General features: G+C 38.6%; 1 protein-coding gene across 1 annotated transcript in view; it reads right to left on the bottom strand.

The window, feature by feature from the left end:
* The window catches only part of LOC134789919 (zinc finger protein 423 homolog), a 28,954-nt gene extending 9,681 nt beyond the window's left edge, over positions 1 to 19,273 (bottom strand). The window contains exons 1-2 of the mRNA XM_063760612.1: positions 18,749 to 19,273; positions 8,640 to 8,851 (exon numbers count right to left, since the gene is read on the bottom strand). Coding sequence (XP_063616682.1) covers positions 8,640 to 8,851; positions 18,749 to 18,851 — 315 coding nt within the window. The 5' untranslated portion in view covers positions 18,852 to 19,273. The remainder of the gene's footprint in view (positions 1 to 8,639; positions 8,852 to 18,748) is intronic.
* Between the last annotated feature and the right edge of the window lie 478 nt (positions 19,274 to 19,751).

Genomic DNA, 19,751 nt, shown 5'->3' with positions numbered 1-19,751 from the left:
ACTGTGACAGCCACTTCACGCTTTTACTAATTGACCACCTCGACGGCACTCGTCCACTATCATGCTAAACACGCGTTCGGAATGATTGACTTCTATTCTGCTACGCCGCTCTTGAGCAATGGAACATTTTTCTCTAAACAAACTAACTGTATTTCAAAAGCGATTTTGGAACGAATCAATAACGTCAGGAAGCACATGGTTTTGCATGCGTTTTGCCCACTGTCGATTCGTTTCCGTATATTGTTTTTTCTTTTAATTAAGCATAACAATATGAACAATACTTAAGTATCGCCAAATTACATTAGATAGGTATTTATTTAACGTTACCGTTACTACAGGGGTATTAAAAAAAATGGTCGTGGAACCCGAAACGCAAGTATAATAAAGTAACAAGTCGCCAGAATCGATAGATATGTATTGATATTTTGGGAAGATTGTTGTTTGCCCAAAAGGGTTTGCGGTCTCGTGCTCCCCCAATTACCACGGGGTAGCCGGACGGGCCATTAGCGCCACATCTCAATTCGTTAGCGCCGCGGCGGGCAGGTACAGACAGACGCAAAACAAACTGCTCGCTCGCCTCAGGGTGTTATTATTATAGCTTTGCAGCTTTTTGATACGAAGGCTCTACAAAACCAGTGCAACCGATGACACAGTTGGTTAGTATCTCGAGATATTGTTACGATTGGTAGAGTCCGACAACCCGACCCGCCGGAGCTTGCGCAACTAAAATGGAGATAGACACCCTGATTATGAGTTATGATCTTGGCAATCATTAGGCTTCTTACTACCGGTTACTAAAGGAATACAAAAATAATCACTCGAATGCAGGTATCTAATTACGAATACCAAATTGAATAAAAAATGTATACAGAATAGATATAGAATATAAATTCGATTTTTTTTTATAATTTGTTATCGCTGCGGGCTCAGCACGGTTCCATTTTTATCGACTATCACTATGCGCGTCCCTTTCGCACTTACATACTTGTTAGAACGTGACAGGCATGGTGACAAGGGATAAAAACGCGACCGTGCTAAGCCGCCAGAACTTGGCTCATTCACTATAGTCAATTTTAATAGTTAGGATAATAGTACAGTGAAACCTGTTTAATTGGCACCTGGATAAATGGAAAACCTCAATAATTGCAACCAAAAGTCCGGTCCCGGTCCCTTGAGACCAAAAGGCCTCTATAATTGAAAATTTGGAACCTCTATAATTGCAATTTAGATTTTAGGGCTTTTCGTAATTTTGCCTCTGTAATTGACCACATCGCAACTAAGACCTCTATAATTGACACTGTGCTAAAAAAATCCGTTATTTTTGCTCTTCTTTTTACCTCTATTATTGAAACGAGTCTTACTTATTACCTCTGTAATTGAAATAATGTAGTTGTAGACAGCAGAAACAATATTTTAATAGCAATGATCATTTTATTTATATCTTCATCCAGAATTCAATTTATTTATTGGGTATCTATCACAGCCTGTAGTAGGTGAAATAGTTTTGATTAAATCAAAAACAAAGTATGCTTTTTACATTCTAATAAAACTTTCTTCTAGAATTCAAGGGATTTTTTAAAACCCAAATGAGTAATAAGAAACTAAAGTAGTAATTAATGTAGTGTAAAAGTGCAAGTATAAACAGAAGCTATATATAGACCAGAAACCCAGAACGTAAGCGTGTAAATCTACTTTCAATGGTTATTTGCACCTCCATAAAAGAAATTTGTCAGAACGCAACCTCTATTAATGAAAACCTCTATAATTGACACAACGATTTTTTGAACCTCGTTAATTGACACGACCTGCTTAAATGAAAAACCTGGTTAATTGACAAAAAATGGCCGGTCCCTTGAGATTGCAATTATCCAGGTTCCACTGTAGTAAACGTAACAACTCGTCTTTTGGTAAGAGGTTACAGTGGCCCATTAATGTTTTTATTATCAGATGAGGAGTGTCACTGTTTTTTTTTTTCGAAAATACTCGACCTTCGTCTCATTTTTATTAATTATATCTGTCACCATGCCCATGCCCGTCACGTTCTAACACGTAGGTATGTTATGGGAGGTGGAGGTAAGGAAATCAATATCCATGTATATAAAAGTGTCCGTCAATAAAAAACCTTAAAAAATAGGTGGCGCTACAATACCTAGAATATTTGATTTAAAAAAATCAAATCATGACAGCGCACTTCACCCCGTCAATAACGCCTACGTTCTTAGCTACTCTAGCGCTACTCTGGAGAGATTTGGAACTATTATTTACAGCTGACTGAGTGTCCAGCTTTTAAAACTGTTCTACCATAAGAGATTTCGCTACTTATACTCTATACTCCATGACGTATGTTAGTGCGAAAGTGATATAGGCATATTGACAGACGATAAAAATGGAACTGTGCTGCCACCGCAATGAGTGTATTACGTACCTATATAAAAGTGTAAGAGTATCTTTTGCAGCAATTATGGATAACGGTGTCCGGCGGTGTAAGGACCTAATTGAACTAAGTGGTGGCGCTTCCGCCGTCAACAAGAAAGGAACTTGTTCCCTCTATTTACGATTATGGTCATATCATAGGTACTTAATCTGATTTTGATTTTCAGATACTGAAAGGTTGGTACCTAAGTGTCTAACTTACAAATAAAGTTTATAACCCAGTAGTTTATTTCATAAAGTAACAAAAGTTTCTTATATATCTAAGAAAGTGTACAAATTATTAAATTTCGTTACTTACTGTATTTGGCACATACAGTTTAATTCGCTTTCTTTACTTTCCAAAAGGGCGCCAAATTATTATGTGCCCAAAGGCCCCAGCATAGTTTAAGACGGCCCTTAAACTATGCTGGGATTGTTGCGCCATTTAGGGTCCAAGCTAAATTGGTTGTTCAATACTTACGCTATAGAATTTCCAATTTACCAAGAACCCTAAATGGCATAACAATCTCGTGTGGTGACTGTACATAGGTCGAAAATGAAACTGTAGATATCGAATATTTCAATGGGTGCATAAACATAAGGCCAATAAACTTAGAGGCGACGTCTGTGCAGGATCTATGGGAAGCTATCCATCTAAATTAAATCATTAGCGGACACCATACATCAGGTAATCTAAGCCAAGAGCCCGCTGCATTTTAATTAGGTAAATACAGCTACCTACTTCCACCGATCTATGTATCACTCACACTAGGTGTGCAATAAATCGAACTGGCAGAGTACTCACTAGGTATTTTTAAAACTCAGATTTTTAGGGTTCCGTACCCAAAGGGTAAAAACTGGACCTTACTAAGACTCCACTGTCCGTCCGTCAGTATGTCCGTCTGTCTGTCACCAGGCTATATCTCATGTACCGTGATAGCTAGTTGAAATTTTCACAGATGATGATATTTCTGTTGCCGCTATAACAACAAATACTAAAAAGTACGGAACCCTCGGTGGGCGAGTCCGACTCGCACTTGTCCGGTTTTTTTACTTTTGGCATCTTTTGTTTTCTTTAAAAAAATAGTGATCTTTTTTTAAAGATTCATTGAGTGTTTAAGATGATTTAAATTTAGAATAAATCGTGACCAGATATTGGCAGCTGGAGAAGATGGTGCTGTGTGGCGCCATTCGACAATTCAGTACTAAATCACAAGCACAAGACATAGAGGTATAATAAGACATACTGAAATGACGAACTTTAACTACTTATTGATATCTAACTTGAGTTACCGCATTATTTAAAAAGCTGTACAGTGGCATATACATTTGCTTCAAATTCAAAGCATTCATTTGCCTCGGAAATCAAGGTACCTACTTATGTGCTTAGTGGGCAATATCTTTGTTATAATGGGCATGTCTCATAGAAATTATATACTTCCGGAAAATAAACTTGATCACCCGATTATATGTTAGGTGTAGAGTTGTAGACACATAAATTAATTTGTAGCTCTTGTGATTTCAGTTAGCAAGCCTCAATTAACTGCTATTACTATATCAACTAATGTACGTTCGTTCGTACGTAACGTACGTACAAACAGTGAAATTGACTGCTTGGTTCGATAGGCTCATATGGAACTATTTAAAGCATAAACATTAATAAAATTTCAATTGTTTTAAACTATTTTTTTTCTCAGTGTACCATTTAGCACGAGTCCCAATAACCACCAAAGGATTCCCTTTGAAAATCTACTAATTGCCCCGTACCTAGTAGGTTTAGATAAACCCCTAAACCCCTGGAGTCGCATGCCAGTTCGCGCGCGCTCTCACCACAGTATAATACTTACAATCAGTAGGTATTTTCTTACTTACAATGACATGACGTTATACTCGTACCTACATGTCTGTAAATAGCTTATGCAGCTCTTTAAGAGCTACGTACTTGCATTTGACTACATATATATTTGAGGCTTTTGGAGTCGAAAAGTTAGGTGAGTGACCAAAGGGCTGGCCAGTATTTCGCCCAGGGAATTAGCATCGCCATTCAACGGGGAAATGCGCGACCAGCCTGCTGGGTGGGCACACTGCCTGCTACTCGTAGTAATTATTTATGACATCACTAAAGAATCTAAGTGACCTTAAACTATTGGTACAGTACATGTGACCGTGTCTAACCTTGTTTTTCCATAGATCCTATCCACTATTTTCCAGTTTAAATGAGTATTGAGTTAGCTAAGAACAGCGAGCTGCAAAATTGCATGGACACGATGTATAAATTGAATTCATTCATAAAGTGGCGATTCACTTTTTCAACTCGGATGTTTTCATCATCGTTGCTTTACTAACTTACGACTACTCGCGGGCAGTAGTCTGCGATCCAAGCACAAGGCATAAACATGACAGCGGCATGTTTACTCCCCGCGCTTAATTGGAGTAATCCCGCGCCGACAGAATTAATAAATCCAATCGCCCGCAAACGATAAATCGCAGCCGCTAGCGCTCATGCCCGTGGACCACGCGTCTGCGCAAACTGAATCACAAGTGCTTTCCATGGATCTGGATTACGATTCGATTTGTCGATGATACGTTCAAAATGTTGACAAAAAAATGCTGATTCCAACTCTCTGCACCTTCAGTCTAACAATCAACGAAATCGTATCGTAATATTCCATTTTAAAGACAAAAAGTAGGCAATTATTTAACTGCCATGAGTAGATAATAAAATAACTCAGAGCCTATGATTTAATTAGGTAAGTACGGAATCGCAACTAAAAGGCGAATGAAAGAAACTTGATAATTGTATAGCATCCCACAGTGAATAGAATACGACTATAATTATCATACATAAAGAACCTTCTACAATATTGATTCACGCTGTGGCGAACACATTGCGAAATTCATCTAGCATCGACATCTTCGTGCGAGCGGTCAATAAGCGGAGCGCCGCGCGCGCTGCGGGAGCCCGGCCCCTGGGTGCACGGAGCCCTGCTGGCCGGCCTCTCGCCGTAACACCACCTCTGTTTATGGTGAAAAGACACGCGAATAACCACGGTTTATTATTACCACAACACCGTGAGAGCGCACAACGAATGTTTCCGAGTAAAGATCACCTAAAACAAGTTTTTAAACGTTGATGGTCAATAAAAACGGTGGAATGGGCACTGGGCGGCTACTGAGTGGCACCGTGACTTTCACAGGTGGAGCGACGGCGGCGGTTCACACCGCGCGGGTGCCCCGGGGTCAGAATTGCCCACTGCGCCTACCGTGTAGCCAAGCCAGCGATAGGTATGTTAGACAACAATTTACTCTTGATGTGTATCATAATGGCCTGTTCTGTGTCATGTTTTATTTTAATGAGATTCAGGAAATTTCAACTCGTACCTACTCTACTTAAGAACGCACACAACTTATAAAAATACTTTTTTAACCTAGTCATAGCAGGGGTTTAGTACCTAACAAGTTATACCAATGGACGTCATATATGACTTTTATTACGACGTCTGTGTATTATAGTATAAGAATTATGATCTTCAGGAGACGTTGTTTACCCAAGTTAAGAGCAGTATTTATTTACCTACACTTTTTAATTGTACAGGATTAAATTGCCTAATTACTTAACTAACCTAATTTAAGGATCTAGTTTCTACCGATTGGAAGGTTAAATAGATTGTTGTATGTGCAAAAAGTAGTGTCTTTGCCAATTAACAGCAGACCCTGCAGCAGCCGATCTGGGATAGGAGATTTATTATTTATTATTATATTATCTACTTGACATCAATGTAACCTTATGTAATAAAAAGGAAACGTGTGCTTGTCACTTTTATTGCTCTTTATCCGTCTAGTCTAATTTCAATGCTGTGCACTCATTGGTCTTAAATTAAACAGCCAGCTTGGGGAAAGGATAACGTTATAAATGCAATTTAAGTAGATGCTAGATGTACTGATGATCAACTTAATTGGAAGTGCAATCGCAATAAGACACGTCGGCTACGGCACGCCATTCGCAGAGTGGGTGTGATGCCGTCGCCACACCACCGCGGGCACAGCCGTCTCTGAGACTGCTTTATTACCCAGAGATTGCTCTCCGACTGATCAACCTCTATCAAATACAATACGTATCAGACGTCTTAATTAACTCCGACAGCAATTCCTAACGCACTCTCCTTTACAGTTTTACGATTTCCCCGGAGGCGCTGCTCGCCCGAGACGAATGGCTGCGTGTGGACTGCCAATTGATTTATTTTTAATGAACGCCTTTCCCAAGCTGCGGTGCGATGATAAAGGTGTGGCGCGCAGGCTAGGGAGTTGTTATCGCAAGCCTATTTCCGGCCGTCACCGCTCTGTCGCGCGCGAGCCCGACGCGATCATCGCCCGATACATTTGTCGGCGACCACGGCTAAGATACAAGTTCGCGTCTGCGCATGCACTGATCGATATCTACCGAGACGCAACGGCGACTGTGCAATTTCTTCTGATAATCTAATGAAATCCTTTAGCAATCAATAACCTTTGCCGATTTAATTGCACCAGCTAGCTTAAATCATAACAAGGTGTTATTTTTGTCGCTTTACGAGTGATTTGTATCTAGGCGGATTTGGGAGCGGCGGCATGTAAAGTGACGTTTCTATTTGTCCTATCTTAGCTAGATCTGTCGCGGTGTGTGTTGTAATCGTAACGCAGCGAGATCGCGGGCGAGCGGCGCGCACAAAGGGACCGAGATGTACGGCCGGCGTAATGGCCCTCACGTCACAGACCAGCTCGGTGCAAGGCGGCTGAGATACATATCTACACACCGGCTCTGTAAATGGGCCGTTTTGGGTATCTACTTGCTAATGAAGCGCAGTGGCTGCATGGTGAAACTGGACTGTGAATTCATAGATATGACGGATTTAATGGCCACATTGTTCACCCCGTCAACCAGGTTATGCTACCACAAAAGACGCTTGAGGTAACTTGTCTAGGTGATTTTAAATGATAATCATTGCCACATTGTAGGTAACTACAGCTATTAATAGGTACCTTAAGCAGCTCGTCCTTTTCTATAAGTTTTAGATTTCAATCTATTTTATCTTTATTAATAATATATTTTAATGTTTAAAAAAAATCTCTAGTTATATGTAAGAAATCCGCAACGCAGGCTTCGTCCGGTGGCTACAAATGCAAATCAGCAACATGCTTCGTCCCAAACATACCAAGGATGATATCCGCAAGTATCTATTTTACCAATATGTAATACATATTTTGGTTTAACTCTCTGTGTCTCTCCAAATTAGGATACAATCTTATTCAGATACAATAATTTACAGGCATCGGAGTTTTTGTCGCATTGTAAGACTAATAGCAAGCTATGGAGTCGACATTTGCCATAAATGTAAACTATTATTCATACTCATACTCATTTATTTAATTTATCTTAAAATGTCTTTAGAGCGGTCGGTCGTGTATATTATCTTATTCGAATTATATAAAAAATATTTTTCTATTATAATGTAATAGAATTCATAACTTCAACTATTTTATTGCCTATGCCACTGAATTATACGAAGGAAACACGATATCTTCACCATCCACATCGACTTCGTCGTCCACTGAAATACGTGATTCATACCTATTATATGTATACATTATATATCCATCGTGTTTTGTATACATATTAAGTTCCTCTCGTTCTTGTACCAAATCGCACATCTGATTAATCTTTCCAATTTCTCGTTTAAATAAGTATGAAAGTATAGACAGACACATGTTGAAACGTAAAATATCTTTCAAGTAAACAACTAATCAATGACAGTAGTGATAGAATTAATTCATAACTTTTTAAATTGCGGAATGTTATTTTCTTAATAGGTGTCAGTTCCATTCACTTTCGGCTTTATTGCAACAAATGAGGTTTAATAAATTAAACTCATATACGTAGTAACTTAGTAATCTGTTCTCATATTAAATAAAATTAGTCATGAGTATGAGTATGAATAAGTCTTTACATTTATGGCAAATGTCGACTCCATAGCTTGCTATTAGTTTTACCATGCGACAAAAACTCCGATGCCTGAATTAATTTAATTTGAATAAGTACGTGCCAGTGAAAATTATTCACCTGAAACGCACATTATTCCACAGCTAATTAAACCCCTAATTATAGAGGTGTGACTAAGTGTGCATATTAGATACGGCGGCATCCTGTGAAGGCCTGTGTTTGTTGTCGATGGTAACAAATAACTACTTACCTGTTCATGTTTCTTAAGATAGGACAGCCTCGGGAAGGCCTTGTCACAGAACTGGCACTGGTAGGGCGTGTGCTCGGTGGCGCCGAGCGTGAAGGGTGGCTCGGCGTCGGCGTCGCCGGGCTCGGCGGCGTCCGTCGTCGGCGACGGCGACGGCTCCGGCGTCGACGACGGCCACGAGCTGCCCGCCGTGCTGCCCACGCTGCCCAGCGCCTCTGTACAACAATGTTTATAATAAGTAAGAAGATATTGACGCTTTTTTGCTGAGTCATCTGGGTTTAGGCACCTTAGTTTGAAGGCTCAATTACTGGGTCAAACAGATCACTGTGTTATGTCTTTTCTGTAGACATACACAATAGTTAAGGGCTATAAAGGTTAATTTTCTTATTTAACCCTTATCCACGTGAAAAGGTCCTCCTTTTATTTAGATAACTATGATAAAATCATTGCTTACATGCCCACAAGCTGTTAACTATTGCCCACAGGAGAGAAAAATGTGCTGTTCGCGATAACACCCTAGTTTTCTCTCCTGTGGGCAATAGTTAACAGCTTGTGGGCATGTAAGTAATGATTCTATCATAGTTCTTTAAATAAAAGGAGGACCTTTTCACGTGGATAAGGGTTAAATAAGAAAATTAACCTTTATAGCCCTTAACTCTTGTGTATGTCTACAGGAAAGACATAACACAGTGATCTGTTTGACCCTACTATGGAAGCCGAATTACAATTCTTCCATAGTTAATAATGATAACAGAAACATTAAAATACTACCTAACTTACATACGGACCCACAATCAAACAGATTTATTATTATCATTTAGTAATAAAATCCTTCTACCATTCTTTAAAAAAATCCAAGTAAAGGAATAAACAGTAAATGACAACTGAGACGCTTTTACAGGCGCTGTAAAGCACATTAAGGCAGACAGCGTAGCTCTAGGCTCAGATAAAGCCATCATAAATATCGAGAAAGCCCCACATTTCAGCGTTAAAGGCGATATATCTCCGGGAGCGCGTGAAATATAAACAAATTGAATGGGCCGCAATGACGAGCGGTATCACCGCAAATGATGAGTAATGTCCACGGGCCCCGGGCTCCCGCCAGTGCCTACCAAAAGAAACCACGACTACAAGTAACGAAAATTACCCTAGCAATGCTAAATACAGAGTATACTAATAAATTCAGTTTATGTTCGTATTTATTGTCGCAAATAGTTATCGTTTGCATTTGCTAACGTTACTAACTTACAGATTAACTCTGAACATTTGTATATTTTTATTTTATCTAATAACTCGTCCATTTATTTACCTACGAATAGGGATTGCAAACCGGATTGATTTTCAATCCGGCCGGATCCGGCCGGATTTTGGCCTCAATCCGGCCGGACCGGATCCGGTTAGGTATAAGGATATTAAAGTTAATTAAATGACATATTTTTCAAGTTTTATGCGTTATATGAGACACAAAGGGTATTTTTACAAATGTATTCATAAAACAACAATTTGAAGTTAATAAGAAATAACTTTTTAACAATAAAATAAAACTAAGTATGTATTAAAAAGTGTCACATAGTCAATATCAATATAAAAAAAAAATATTTGAAATCTAAGTCATTTATTAATTTTATTATAATTAATCATTCACACTCTGCTCAAATTTATACGTTTACAATAAAAATATAAATTTGATTTGATGGGATAATTATGGGAATGGAAATGGAACTCCTTGAAAGGACAAGTTTTTGTAACTGTTCTTTGATGGAATTATTTGTAACGCTGACATCCATTCTAGTAACAAGATATTTTACTTTTAACCAAAATTGTATGAAATGCGCTCCAATATTATCTTGCTTTAATTTTTTATCCGTGAAAATAGTTTTATAGCCTAAATCACAAATAAATAAATAATTCATGAATAAATATTTGAGGACAATTTTATACAGATCGACCTACTCGTAGCCCCAAACCAAGCAAAGCTTGTAATATGGGTACTAGCTAGCTCTAGGTAGTACTACTAGGCGACGATATATATACGTATAGTATATTGATAAATACATGCTTATATACGTACAAAACACCCATAACTCAGGAACAAATATCTGTGTTCATCACACAAATAAATACCCTTACCGGTATTCAAACCCAGGACCATCGGCTTCATAGGCAGGGTCACTGAATGAATGGTCACTAAGTACTCACTAGGCCAGACCGGTCGTTACAAATGCCTTCCATGGCATCTCCATCCTTTAATTTTTACTTCTAATTATTTAAGTAATCGTCGTATCGTGCCGATTCGTGTCACCAACATGAAAGAAGAGGAAATCCTCTTCTGTTCTCAATCATAGTCATATTAAATATCATCTTATTTTACTAAATTTGGAATTTTTCATTCGTTCTTTATTCTGTTTAACTTCTTTCTTCTATCCGTCGCCTTTATCTCACCTAAAACGCGCAGTGGGTGCTGCGTGTGGTCTTATTTTCTATTTTCCCGGATCCGGTCCGGATCCGGTGATTTCAACCGGATCCGGTAGCTCCTAAAATGTGCCGGATCCGGCCGGATTACCGGATCCGCCGGACCGGATTGCAATCCCTACCTACGAATCCTTACTCTTTTACTCTGAAAAAAACAAGTAAACCATTTAATACGCTAGTTCAACTTTAAGACTTTTTTTTTAATTTGGCTATACACAGTATATAAATATGTACATATTAGCGGTACTCACAAGCGCAACATCGGTTGTCTAAGAGACCATTTTTGCAGTGCGTCTCCCCGTTCCCTAACAAGGACTATTAATATCCATCTGTTCCCACGACGCCCCGGACGCCGGTAGCGGCGCCTAATGGCCAAAATGATAACAATTGAATTTAGACGTTCGCAGCGCCATTACGGCTGCTTTATTTCCACGTGCATCTATTTCATTGCACGAGGGATTTAATATGGCATTACTTACTTAATCAAGTGTATTCCTTACAGGGCAAAAACTTCCGGTATCGACATTAAAGTAAGTAAGAAATAAAAAATATTAGTGCCGACAATCTCCTGCCACACCGCCGTCTGAAAAATATACAGCCGAGCTGTGTCAACTCATGAATTTAACATTTATAATAATGTTGTTTAAAGGAACTAAAGGAAGCTAATGAAAAATAACTTTTACGCTACGCTAGGTATTTTTTTAACCTTTTAGCAAGAATGTGAAACTGATTGGTTGACTTTGTAATTTTTTTTAAGTAGGTAACAAACATTTTAACAACTGTACCCGTACCATGAGTCACTGACAGTGTCAAAACTGACATATACGCTAACGTCTACGTAATTTACTTTTTACATCTCGCTCGCGCTAATATGCGAGTACGAGCGGGATCATATTAGAAAGTATGTTACGTTATCGATAGCGTTTATACTTATCAGTGCCAAACTGGTGGTAGCCACACTTATGAAAACCTTCTATTAAGTACCTAATTCGAGAATGTCACATACCATATTTTTAGACTGAGATCACCCATGAAGCAGAATATGTGGAACCTTGTTCCTAAACAACCATCATGTATTTTGATGCAGTTTACGATAAGGCGTGGTCAGAAGTTTGTGGTGCAACACCGGTTTTTCATTACGCACTATCAAGATCTTCTGCTCTGACCATGTGACCCAAAAAGATGGTAACTTTTGTACAATTAGTCAGAGTATCCGTATGATTTGATGCTATATTACCGCTTTGACCTAATTCTGTGTTAGCCCACTTGGTTGACCGTAAAGTATCGGGGGGCACGACAGTGCCCCCGCCAAGTCGAACGCGAAGCAAACACTGCCGTACCATCCTTTACTGGAACCATTTCGCCGCATTTTCAGGCCCCTATTTGAGAACCTTTGGATAAGACCAGAACGCAGAAATTTTCGTCATCCAGTAAGCTATAATCACATGCTTAAAATCCAAAATTTCAAGTCAATAGGTCATTTAGTTCCGAAGTTAAGCGAAAGCAAAGTTTCGCATTTATGACATTCACTCAGAATAGAACTAGTACTTCCCATAAACTCAGAGAGCTGAAATTTGGTACAGAGTTAGGGTTTAATGGCCACATAAAGGGAAAACTATAAAAACTAGGATAATCGAAGATCTGGAGTACCTGGTGACCCTGATTAGAAAACACAAGAGCCCAACCAAACTATTAGAGATCAACATACCGCCTTTACAAAAAATATTCAACTTGGTGGGCCGCTTCATTTGATGTCAAAAATCGAAGGTCTGAAGTATCTGATGAAGAACCCTCAGCTGGTCTCAGCTGTATTAGAGATATGGTAATGCCCCGTCCTCCTATTGGTACATAAAAAAATCAATCAATATGCCCACGTTTCTACAAAAAGAAGTGAAATCCCACCAAAAACATTCTGTAAAAAACTAGCCAAGTCTCGATGGAGCTGCTTGTTTATCTCTAAAAAGTAATGAAATCTAGACAAAGTCGTGCTAAGTCTAAGGTTCCTTACTGCGTTTTCTTTATTATTATAGTTAATGTTGTGTGACTTGGCCGTTGAAGGGTACACAAGGGTACAAAACCAGGTGCTCCATGACACCATTGCACCAAAAATAATATTAGCCAATTTTCTGTTACCAATAGTGCACGTCGTTGCAACAAAATTTATATAAAATCAATAAAAACGGCTTTTATGGCCAAAAGTATTTTCGGCATGGCCCCTAAACTCTATAACAAACTGCCAGATGATATCACTAAATTAGTATTTTCAAAAAGAGTCTGTTTAAATTTTTAGTTACGAAAGCATACTACTCGATCGGAGAATATTTGTCTGATACAGAATATTAATTATATAGGTATATGTAGGAATGTAAATTACTAAATTATATTTTATTTTTATAGATTAAGTTTGTAAATATGCATGCACCATCTGGAAAATATTTGTAGGTATGCCTAATGGCTAAACATAGTGATACTATCAAACTGCACAACGGGACTTAATCGCGTATTTAAGTTTTAAGATTTACCCCCGTTGTCCCCGTGGTCTGCTCCGAGACCACGGGGACAACGCCGTCCTCGAAACGTCGGAGGTAAATCTTAAAACTTAAATACGCGATTAAGTCCCGTTGTGCAGTTTGATAATGTTTAATAATCGTGAAAGTTTAAATCAGCATAGTGATACTCTTTTTAAGTGTACAATTATATCTGTAAAAACCTATGTTTACAAATAAATATATGATTTATGATTTATGATTTATGAAAGACCTACGGATTTTGTAGAGACGTACCGCCATTATTGCAAAGCGATTCTTTTAAAAACTAACTTTCGTCCTCGTAGAAGTTGTAAAAACTTTCGACCCCACGTTCACCCTCTCTTATATAGGAGATGTATTTCAATAAATCCTTTCTTAGTGGTGCTCGACAACACTTATGAAGAATAGGTATGTTTCATATTCCAAAACTCTACCTTCAGCGGTATAGGCTGTGCGATGTCTGTCAGTAGAGTCCGACTAAGCTAACTGTGCACCGATTTGACCAAACGGAAGGAGTGTCATTAATGTCATTATTAACGTCATATTTGCAAAGATGACGTTGACATTAATGATGACATCGCCATACTTTGACATTGCAAATGCCATGCAAATTTTGCTTGGTTCGACTCTATCTAAGCAAAGAAAAAAAGTACCTACATAGAGTGCTCACTCCATACATAAATAATACTGACTACGAAAATAATAGTCAGTTTGGTACCAAAACTGATGTATGGACTACCATAACGGTACCAAACAGCGCGCCAGAACCGACTTAGAAAAAAAGCTTTCTTTGTACCTTGATTAATGTGTATGTAGGTACAGTACATCTAGTCAAATTCGCATTTTTACTAAAAACGGGTTTTTACGGTAACGTGTTACAGGCCACACCTGGTATAATTGGTATTAAAGCGGACTGTGAGCGATTGTACCTACATCTTTTGGATATTGAGTTAAGATTGTTCGATCAATATTCATCATCGCCATCATCTATCAACGCCAACGATTTATTTTCCTTCTGTGGTTGAAAACACGTAGATTACTTACTGTCTAAAGTATAATTCTACATTTTTTCGAAATCAGTTACACGTGTAGTTGTAGGTCTACCGGCAAAGGGATTTCTCTAGGATCGGAAGAGTGTTCATATTCAACGGTAAATGAAGTCAAAAAATAGAAGTAGTGTGTTGGTCCAAGTGAACCACTCTTCAGGTTTACGGGACGTTCAAGTTTCATGTAAAAAGTCTATAAAATAGATAGCTTGTCAATGCTAAAACGAGGTTGTATGTAACCAAACCCTTGAAACCCTAGAAGATGAATGCAATTATTCGTAGTGTAATTCATTTGTTTAGGTAGCCAATTGGCACTAACAAGTAGTATAATTAAGTACCTACCTACCTTTGACTTATTAACGTTTGTTTTTGGTTGTCGTAAAGAAAACGTACCTACTCGTTACCAGGATCCTGTGGATATTAGCAGGTAAGGACGGTCAACGGTACTTAGCACGTACGGATTAGAGAGGGGAGTTGGTGGTGGGATAATTAACAGTAACATGCACCACGCAAGCCGTGCAAGTGAGCAGCGAGTGGCGCCGGCGCCGGTGGGCGGCGGAAGCGCACATCCTAATTGCGCCGTCTGGGACACCTCGACCGGCGCCTGCGCAATCAACGCCGATCGCGAGCTGTTTATTGTCCTTTATGTGATATCACTAGGCCTAGCCTAGCCTACTCTCCTTCGAAATTTACACGTGATCTCGACTTTATATTCATTTGATATTAATCGCAGTGCATCTCGCTCTTACTCAGAAATACCTAAGTATCCGAGCAAGCGAGCTGTAGGTACTTATTTCTATGAGTGAAGGACTAGAAATTTTGTGGAAAGTCGTTGTGTCAGACGAATGTAAAGTGTTGTAAACCAACTGTTATTTTTTGCTGCAATGTAAGTAGAAAGAATTGCAATAACAAACATTTGAAATCGCAACAAGTCGCGGGCAACAGCCAGTAGAGTCCGACCAGTGAGTCGTGCACAAATAAAACGCGGGAATATCAGTACAAACCGCACCTGACATTAAAATTACTATGAAATTAAATGACAGCTTGAAACTGACAGCTTATTTGATAGGAAAAAAAGTTGCCATATAATTTTAAAAAATAGGTTGTGTCACGACTCGCTGGTCAGACTCTACCTACTATATAAATTGATTGTCAATATTACACAATATTGATAATTAATATATATATGTACTATGTAGTTTGTTTTGTTCGGGAGGCAATCGGAAAGGGGTATAGATAAACTATTATGCATATAGTCGGTCTAAGCTAACTTTGCACTGGCTTAAATAGATGAGTGAGCGATTGTCATTATAAACATCACTTTTCATAGAAATTTATCATTAATGATGACATCGCCACAATTTGTCGTTGTTTTTACATTTTTGTGTGTGGGAATAGTACCTAAAACGTTTCCTCTTGAGATCTTTCGTATCTCTTAGTTGTGGACATCGTCATTAATTATGTTAAATGTCAGTGCAATAAAATAATTTGGAGCCGTTATGCAAAACGTTTATGCTAAATATTAACATTATCGATGTAATTTTAAGCATCTTAGTGTGACAAAGCCCGAATGAGTTGGTTAGGCGCCCTTCTTTTATTACTTAAGACGATTTAGGGGGGGGGGGGGGTCGAATATATCTTATTTTTTATTACAAGGGGGAGGGCGAGGGTTTTCATAGTTCATGCGTAAGATCACAAAGGTGCGAAATTTTTTAAATTTCTATGATGTTAGCCGCTTAAAATAATACTTCCACACTCTATGCTATCGAACACGGTGCAGAGTTAGCTTAAACGGGCTCCAGTACCTTTGTAAGTACAAATACACGTTCCCAAAATGCTTTTTTTGAAAAATAAAGACCACCAAACCAAACGTGTAAGTATTCATTGATTCTTACGTAATATAAATAGTATAGGGGGGAGGGGGTCAAAAACTGGCAAAAATAGTCTTACGTAATAAATGAATGGCGCCTTAATGTAGACACGAGGAAAGTGTACTACCTAATTAAAATGATACAGAATATCAAATTGTCTGTCAAAGTGTCAACATTAACTATTCCTGAGGGCCTACCGCGAATAGGGGTCATCCATTAATTACGTCACACGAATTTCTAGGTTTTTTATCCCTCCCCCCCTCCTTGTCACACTTGGTCACATTTGGCAAACCCCTCCCCCCTGGTGTGACGTCACATTTCTTCAACGAAATTGGCAAATATTTATTTAATATTTTATCAAAATATTTTTGACAAAAGAAATATTAGTAATTTTATAACCCAAAACTGATTAAGAAATAAAATTAAACGAATATAAACGATTATCGTTTCAAAACCTTGTCATTTAAATGATAATTAGCGTATAAAATAATTTAAATACATTTTCGGTTACTGATGAAGTTAAAGTGACCTCACAAAGTGTATGACTCCCCCCTCCCCCTTGTCACAACATGTCACATTTTCTTGACCCCCTCCCTCCCCCTAAACGTGTGATGTAATTAATGGATGACCCCATACCAAAGTTCGCAAATTGCAGGCATCTTCCCCTGTAACTCTAATTACGTCTTAATTGGAGTAAAGGAGAAAGATGCCCGCAATTTGCAGTAGGCCCTCTGGACTAAACCTATTAAGTACAACAAATACAGGATCGATGTACTGATGATGATGATGTGATGGAAAAACAATGAAATCATATCGCGGTAGACCCGTTCGTGTAATTAAATATGTCGATGTACTTATTTATTATTTTGAAATGTATTAGATAAATTCAATTATATGACTTCAAAATACTGCCTAATTGTTTATAAATAAAGAACTAAGAGTAGACGTAAATAAATAAAAGAATCCACCTGCTGCTTGATTGCCTCGCGATTGAAGCGGATTGACCGGCGCGTGGCGCGTGCCAAACCGCTTCGTCCAATTAATTACCGCTTAATTATTATTGTTTTGCTGAAGGACCGTATTATAATGAGACTGACTAGTCAGTTAGCACGATTTGTAGGTTTCTTTATCTGGCGGTTGAATAAATATTGTAATATTTTAACGTCCGAAGTACTTTTCTAAGGGTGGTATTCCACCTGTCCAATTTTTTTGTCCAATGTGTATTTTATCTCACATTTTGCTCAATGAGAGAGTGAGACGCAATGACATTGGACCAAGATATTGGACAGATGGAATACCACCCTAGAATAATTCCCGGCAACAATCACATTCGATTTTTTTTGTAGGCTTATTAGATATATCTCATGCCTAAAATTATATGTTTTCGCGATAATCATCAGGTCGGACCAATTTTATGAAACCAATTAAGTAGCTACATAGTTGCATAGAATAATTATGTTTGACTGACTAGGTAGGTATAGGTACCGATGTATACATATATTTGTTCGCAACATAACTTTAAGTTAGTTGTTACAGATCACGATTATTGAATAAGTTACCTACAGGAAGTCGCATTTTTTGTCGTTTGTTTTATTTTAATTTATTCATAAGTGTCTGAGCAATAAAGAATATTTGTAGGTATTTGTCTCTATTAAGGGCATAAAATATCTTAGATTGGTTTAACGTCAACAATGTAGAGTCATTTTTGTACTGACAAAAATGACTCTACTATGTTGACTTTCGTATTTACGGACGTGCCGACGGAAAGTTTCGAAATTTTCCACATAAACAAATTTCAGAGGTTTGAACATTTTATACGATCAACGAAATTTTCCGTTTCCAAATTGAAAAATTCTTAATTTTTTTACATGTTTCAAAAAGCAACCCGAAATCCTACGTAGTTTCAAAATTGTATCGTTATCTATATTAAGCCAATAAGAAACTTAATTAGATAAGCTTTAAAGTTAGTTTACATACTATCGACTGCCCGACGCCGGTATAAACATCAAGTTAAACATGAAGGCATACAGTTAGGTATATGTACTTTACATAAAGTAATTAATTGAAATATTTGAGCACAGATTGGTCACATAGGTATTAAATTAACTCATAAGCAAGTGATGCATACATACAAGTGTTAATTGTTATTACAAGTCATACACACTTGTCCGTCCACATAATCAAGCCTGGCTCACCTTTTAAATCCTCGGACGTCACGTCGTGGTTCTCCTTGTTGGCCTGAATCTTCTCAATGAGGTGCTCCAGCCTACTGCTGTTGCCTTTGAATAGCATGATCATGTCGGAGGCTCGAGGCGAAGCACCCGGGCTTAAGACCGCGACTGAGCAGATTGCCGCAGGTGCATCGGTTCCAGTTTATTTCGGACTTTTTTGCGGGTGCAGTTTATCGTGAGTGCGAATTAACGTACGCGTGCGGAACAGGTGCCGCTAATTGACGGGGCGCTCGTCGCGGCTGCGCTTCCTTCACGGCAATTATTTGGGTGGCCGCTGATCGGCTTAATTACCCACAATCATTTAGGGCATGCACCTTGGTTACAGGTGAATTTGAGGATCGTAATTACTTTGTGTATTTTGAAGGTTGAGTGAACGCCGGCGTCGGCGGCGGCGAGTGCGGCGCGACTGCGGGCCGGTGGGCGAGCCGCGGCGGGCGCTGGCACCTCGCGGCACCCTGCGCCCCGCCTAGCGCTCCGACCCGCCCACACGATCCCCCCTCCACTGCACCCACGCCTAAACTGTTTCAAGTTTTCAACACTAACTCTAGTTCAGAAAAAATATGTAAAGATAGATTATTTGGTCATCAAATTAGGTAGTACCTATCTAGGCCATTATGAGTTTTAAAGTTTTAGTAGGTACTTACTTAGAACTTTAAAATGTCAACCAATGTTTTCAAAACTACTATCTAGTATGCAATAAATCCTAAACACATCCTAAATGAATCCTAGTGCTCGCTTCCTCCTGGTAATGTCAAGCATGCAATTACATGATATGGTATAGTACCTAAGTTGTCTAGCATAAAGTCACGAATCAGGTACAAATATACATAATAAACTGACAAATCAAAAACACTCGGTAAGTACCTAAATATTCACCTAAATATTTTCTATAGAATATCATTCAGTTCCCGGGAGAAACAATCAATCGTGACATTCGTGACACATTCACATTTCGTATTCAAAAATA

Source organism: Cydia splendana, chromosome 4, assembly GCF_910591565.1.
Source record: "Cydia splendana chromosome 4, ilCydSple1.2, whole genome shotgun sequence".
Taxonomy (NCBI): Eukaryota; Metazoa; Arthropoda; class Insecta; order Lepidoptera; family Tortricidae; genus Cydia; species Cydia splendana.
Note: the sequence above shows the minus strand (reverse complement) of the source record. Positions and strands in the feature narration are given on the sequence as shown.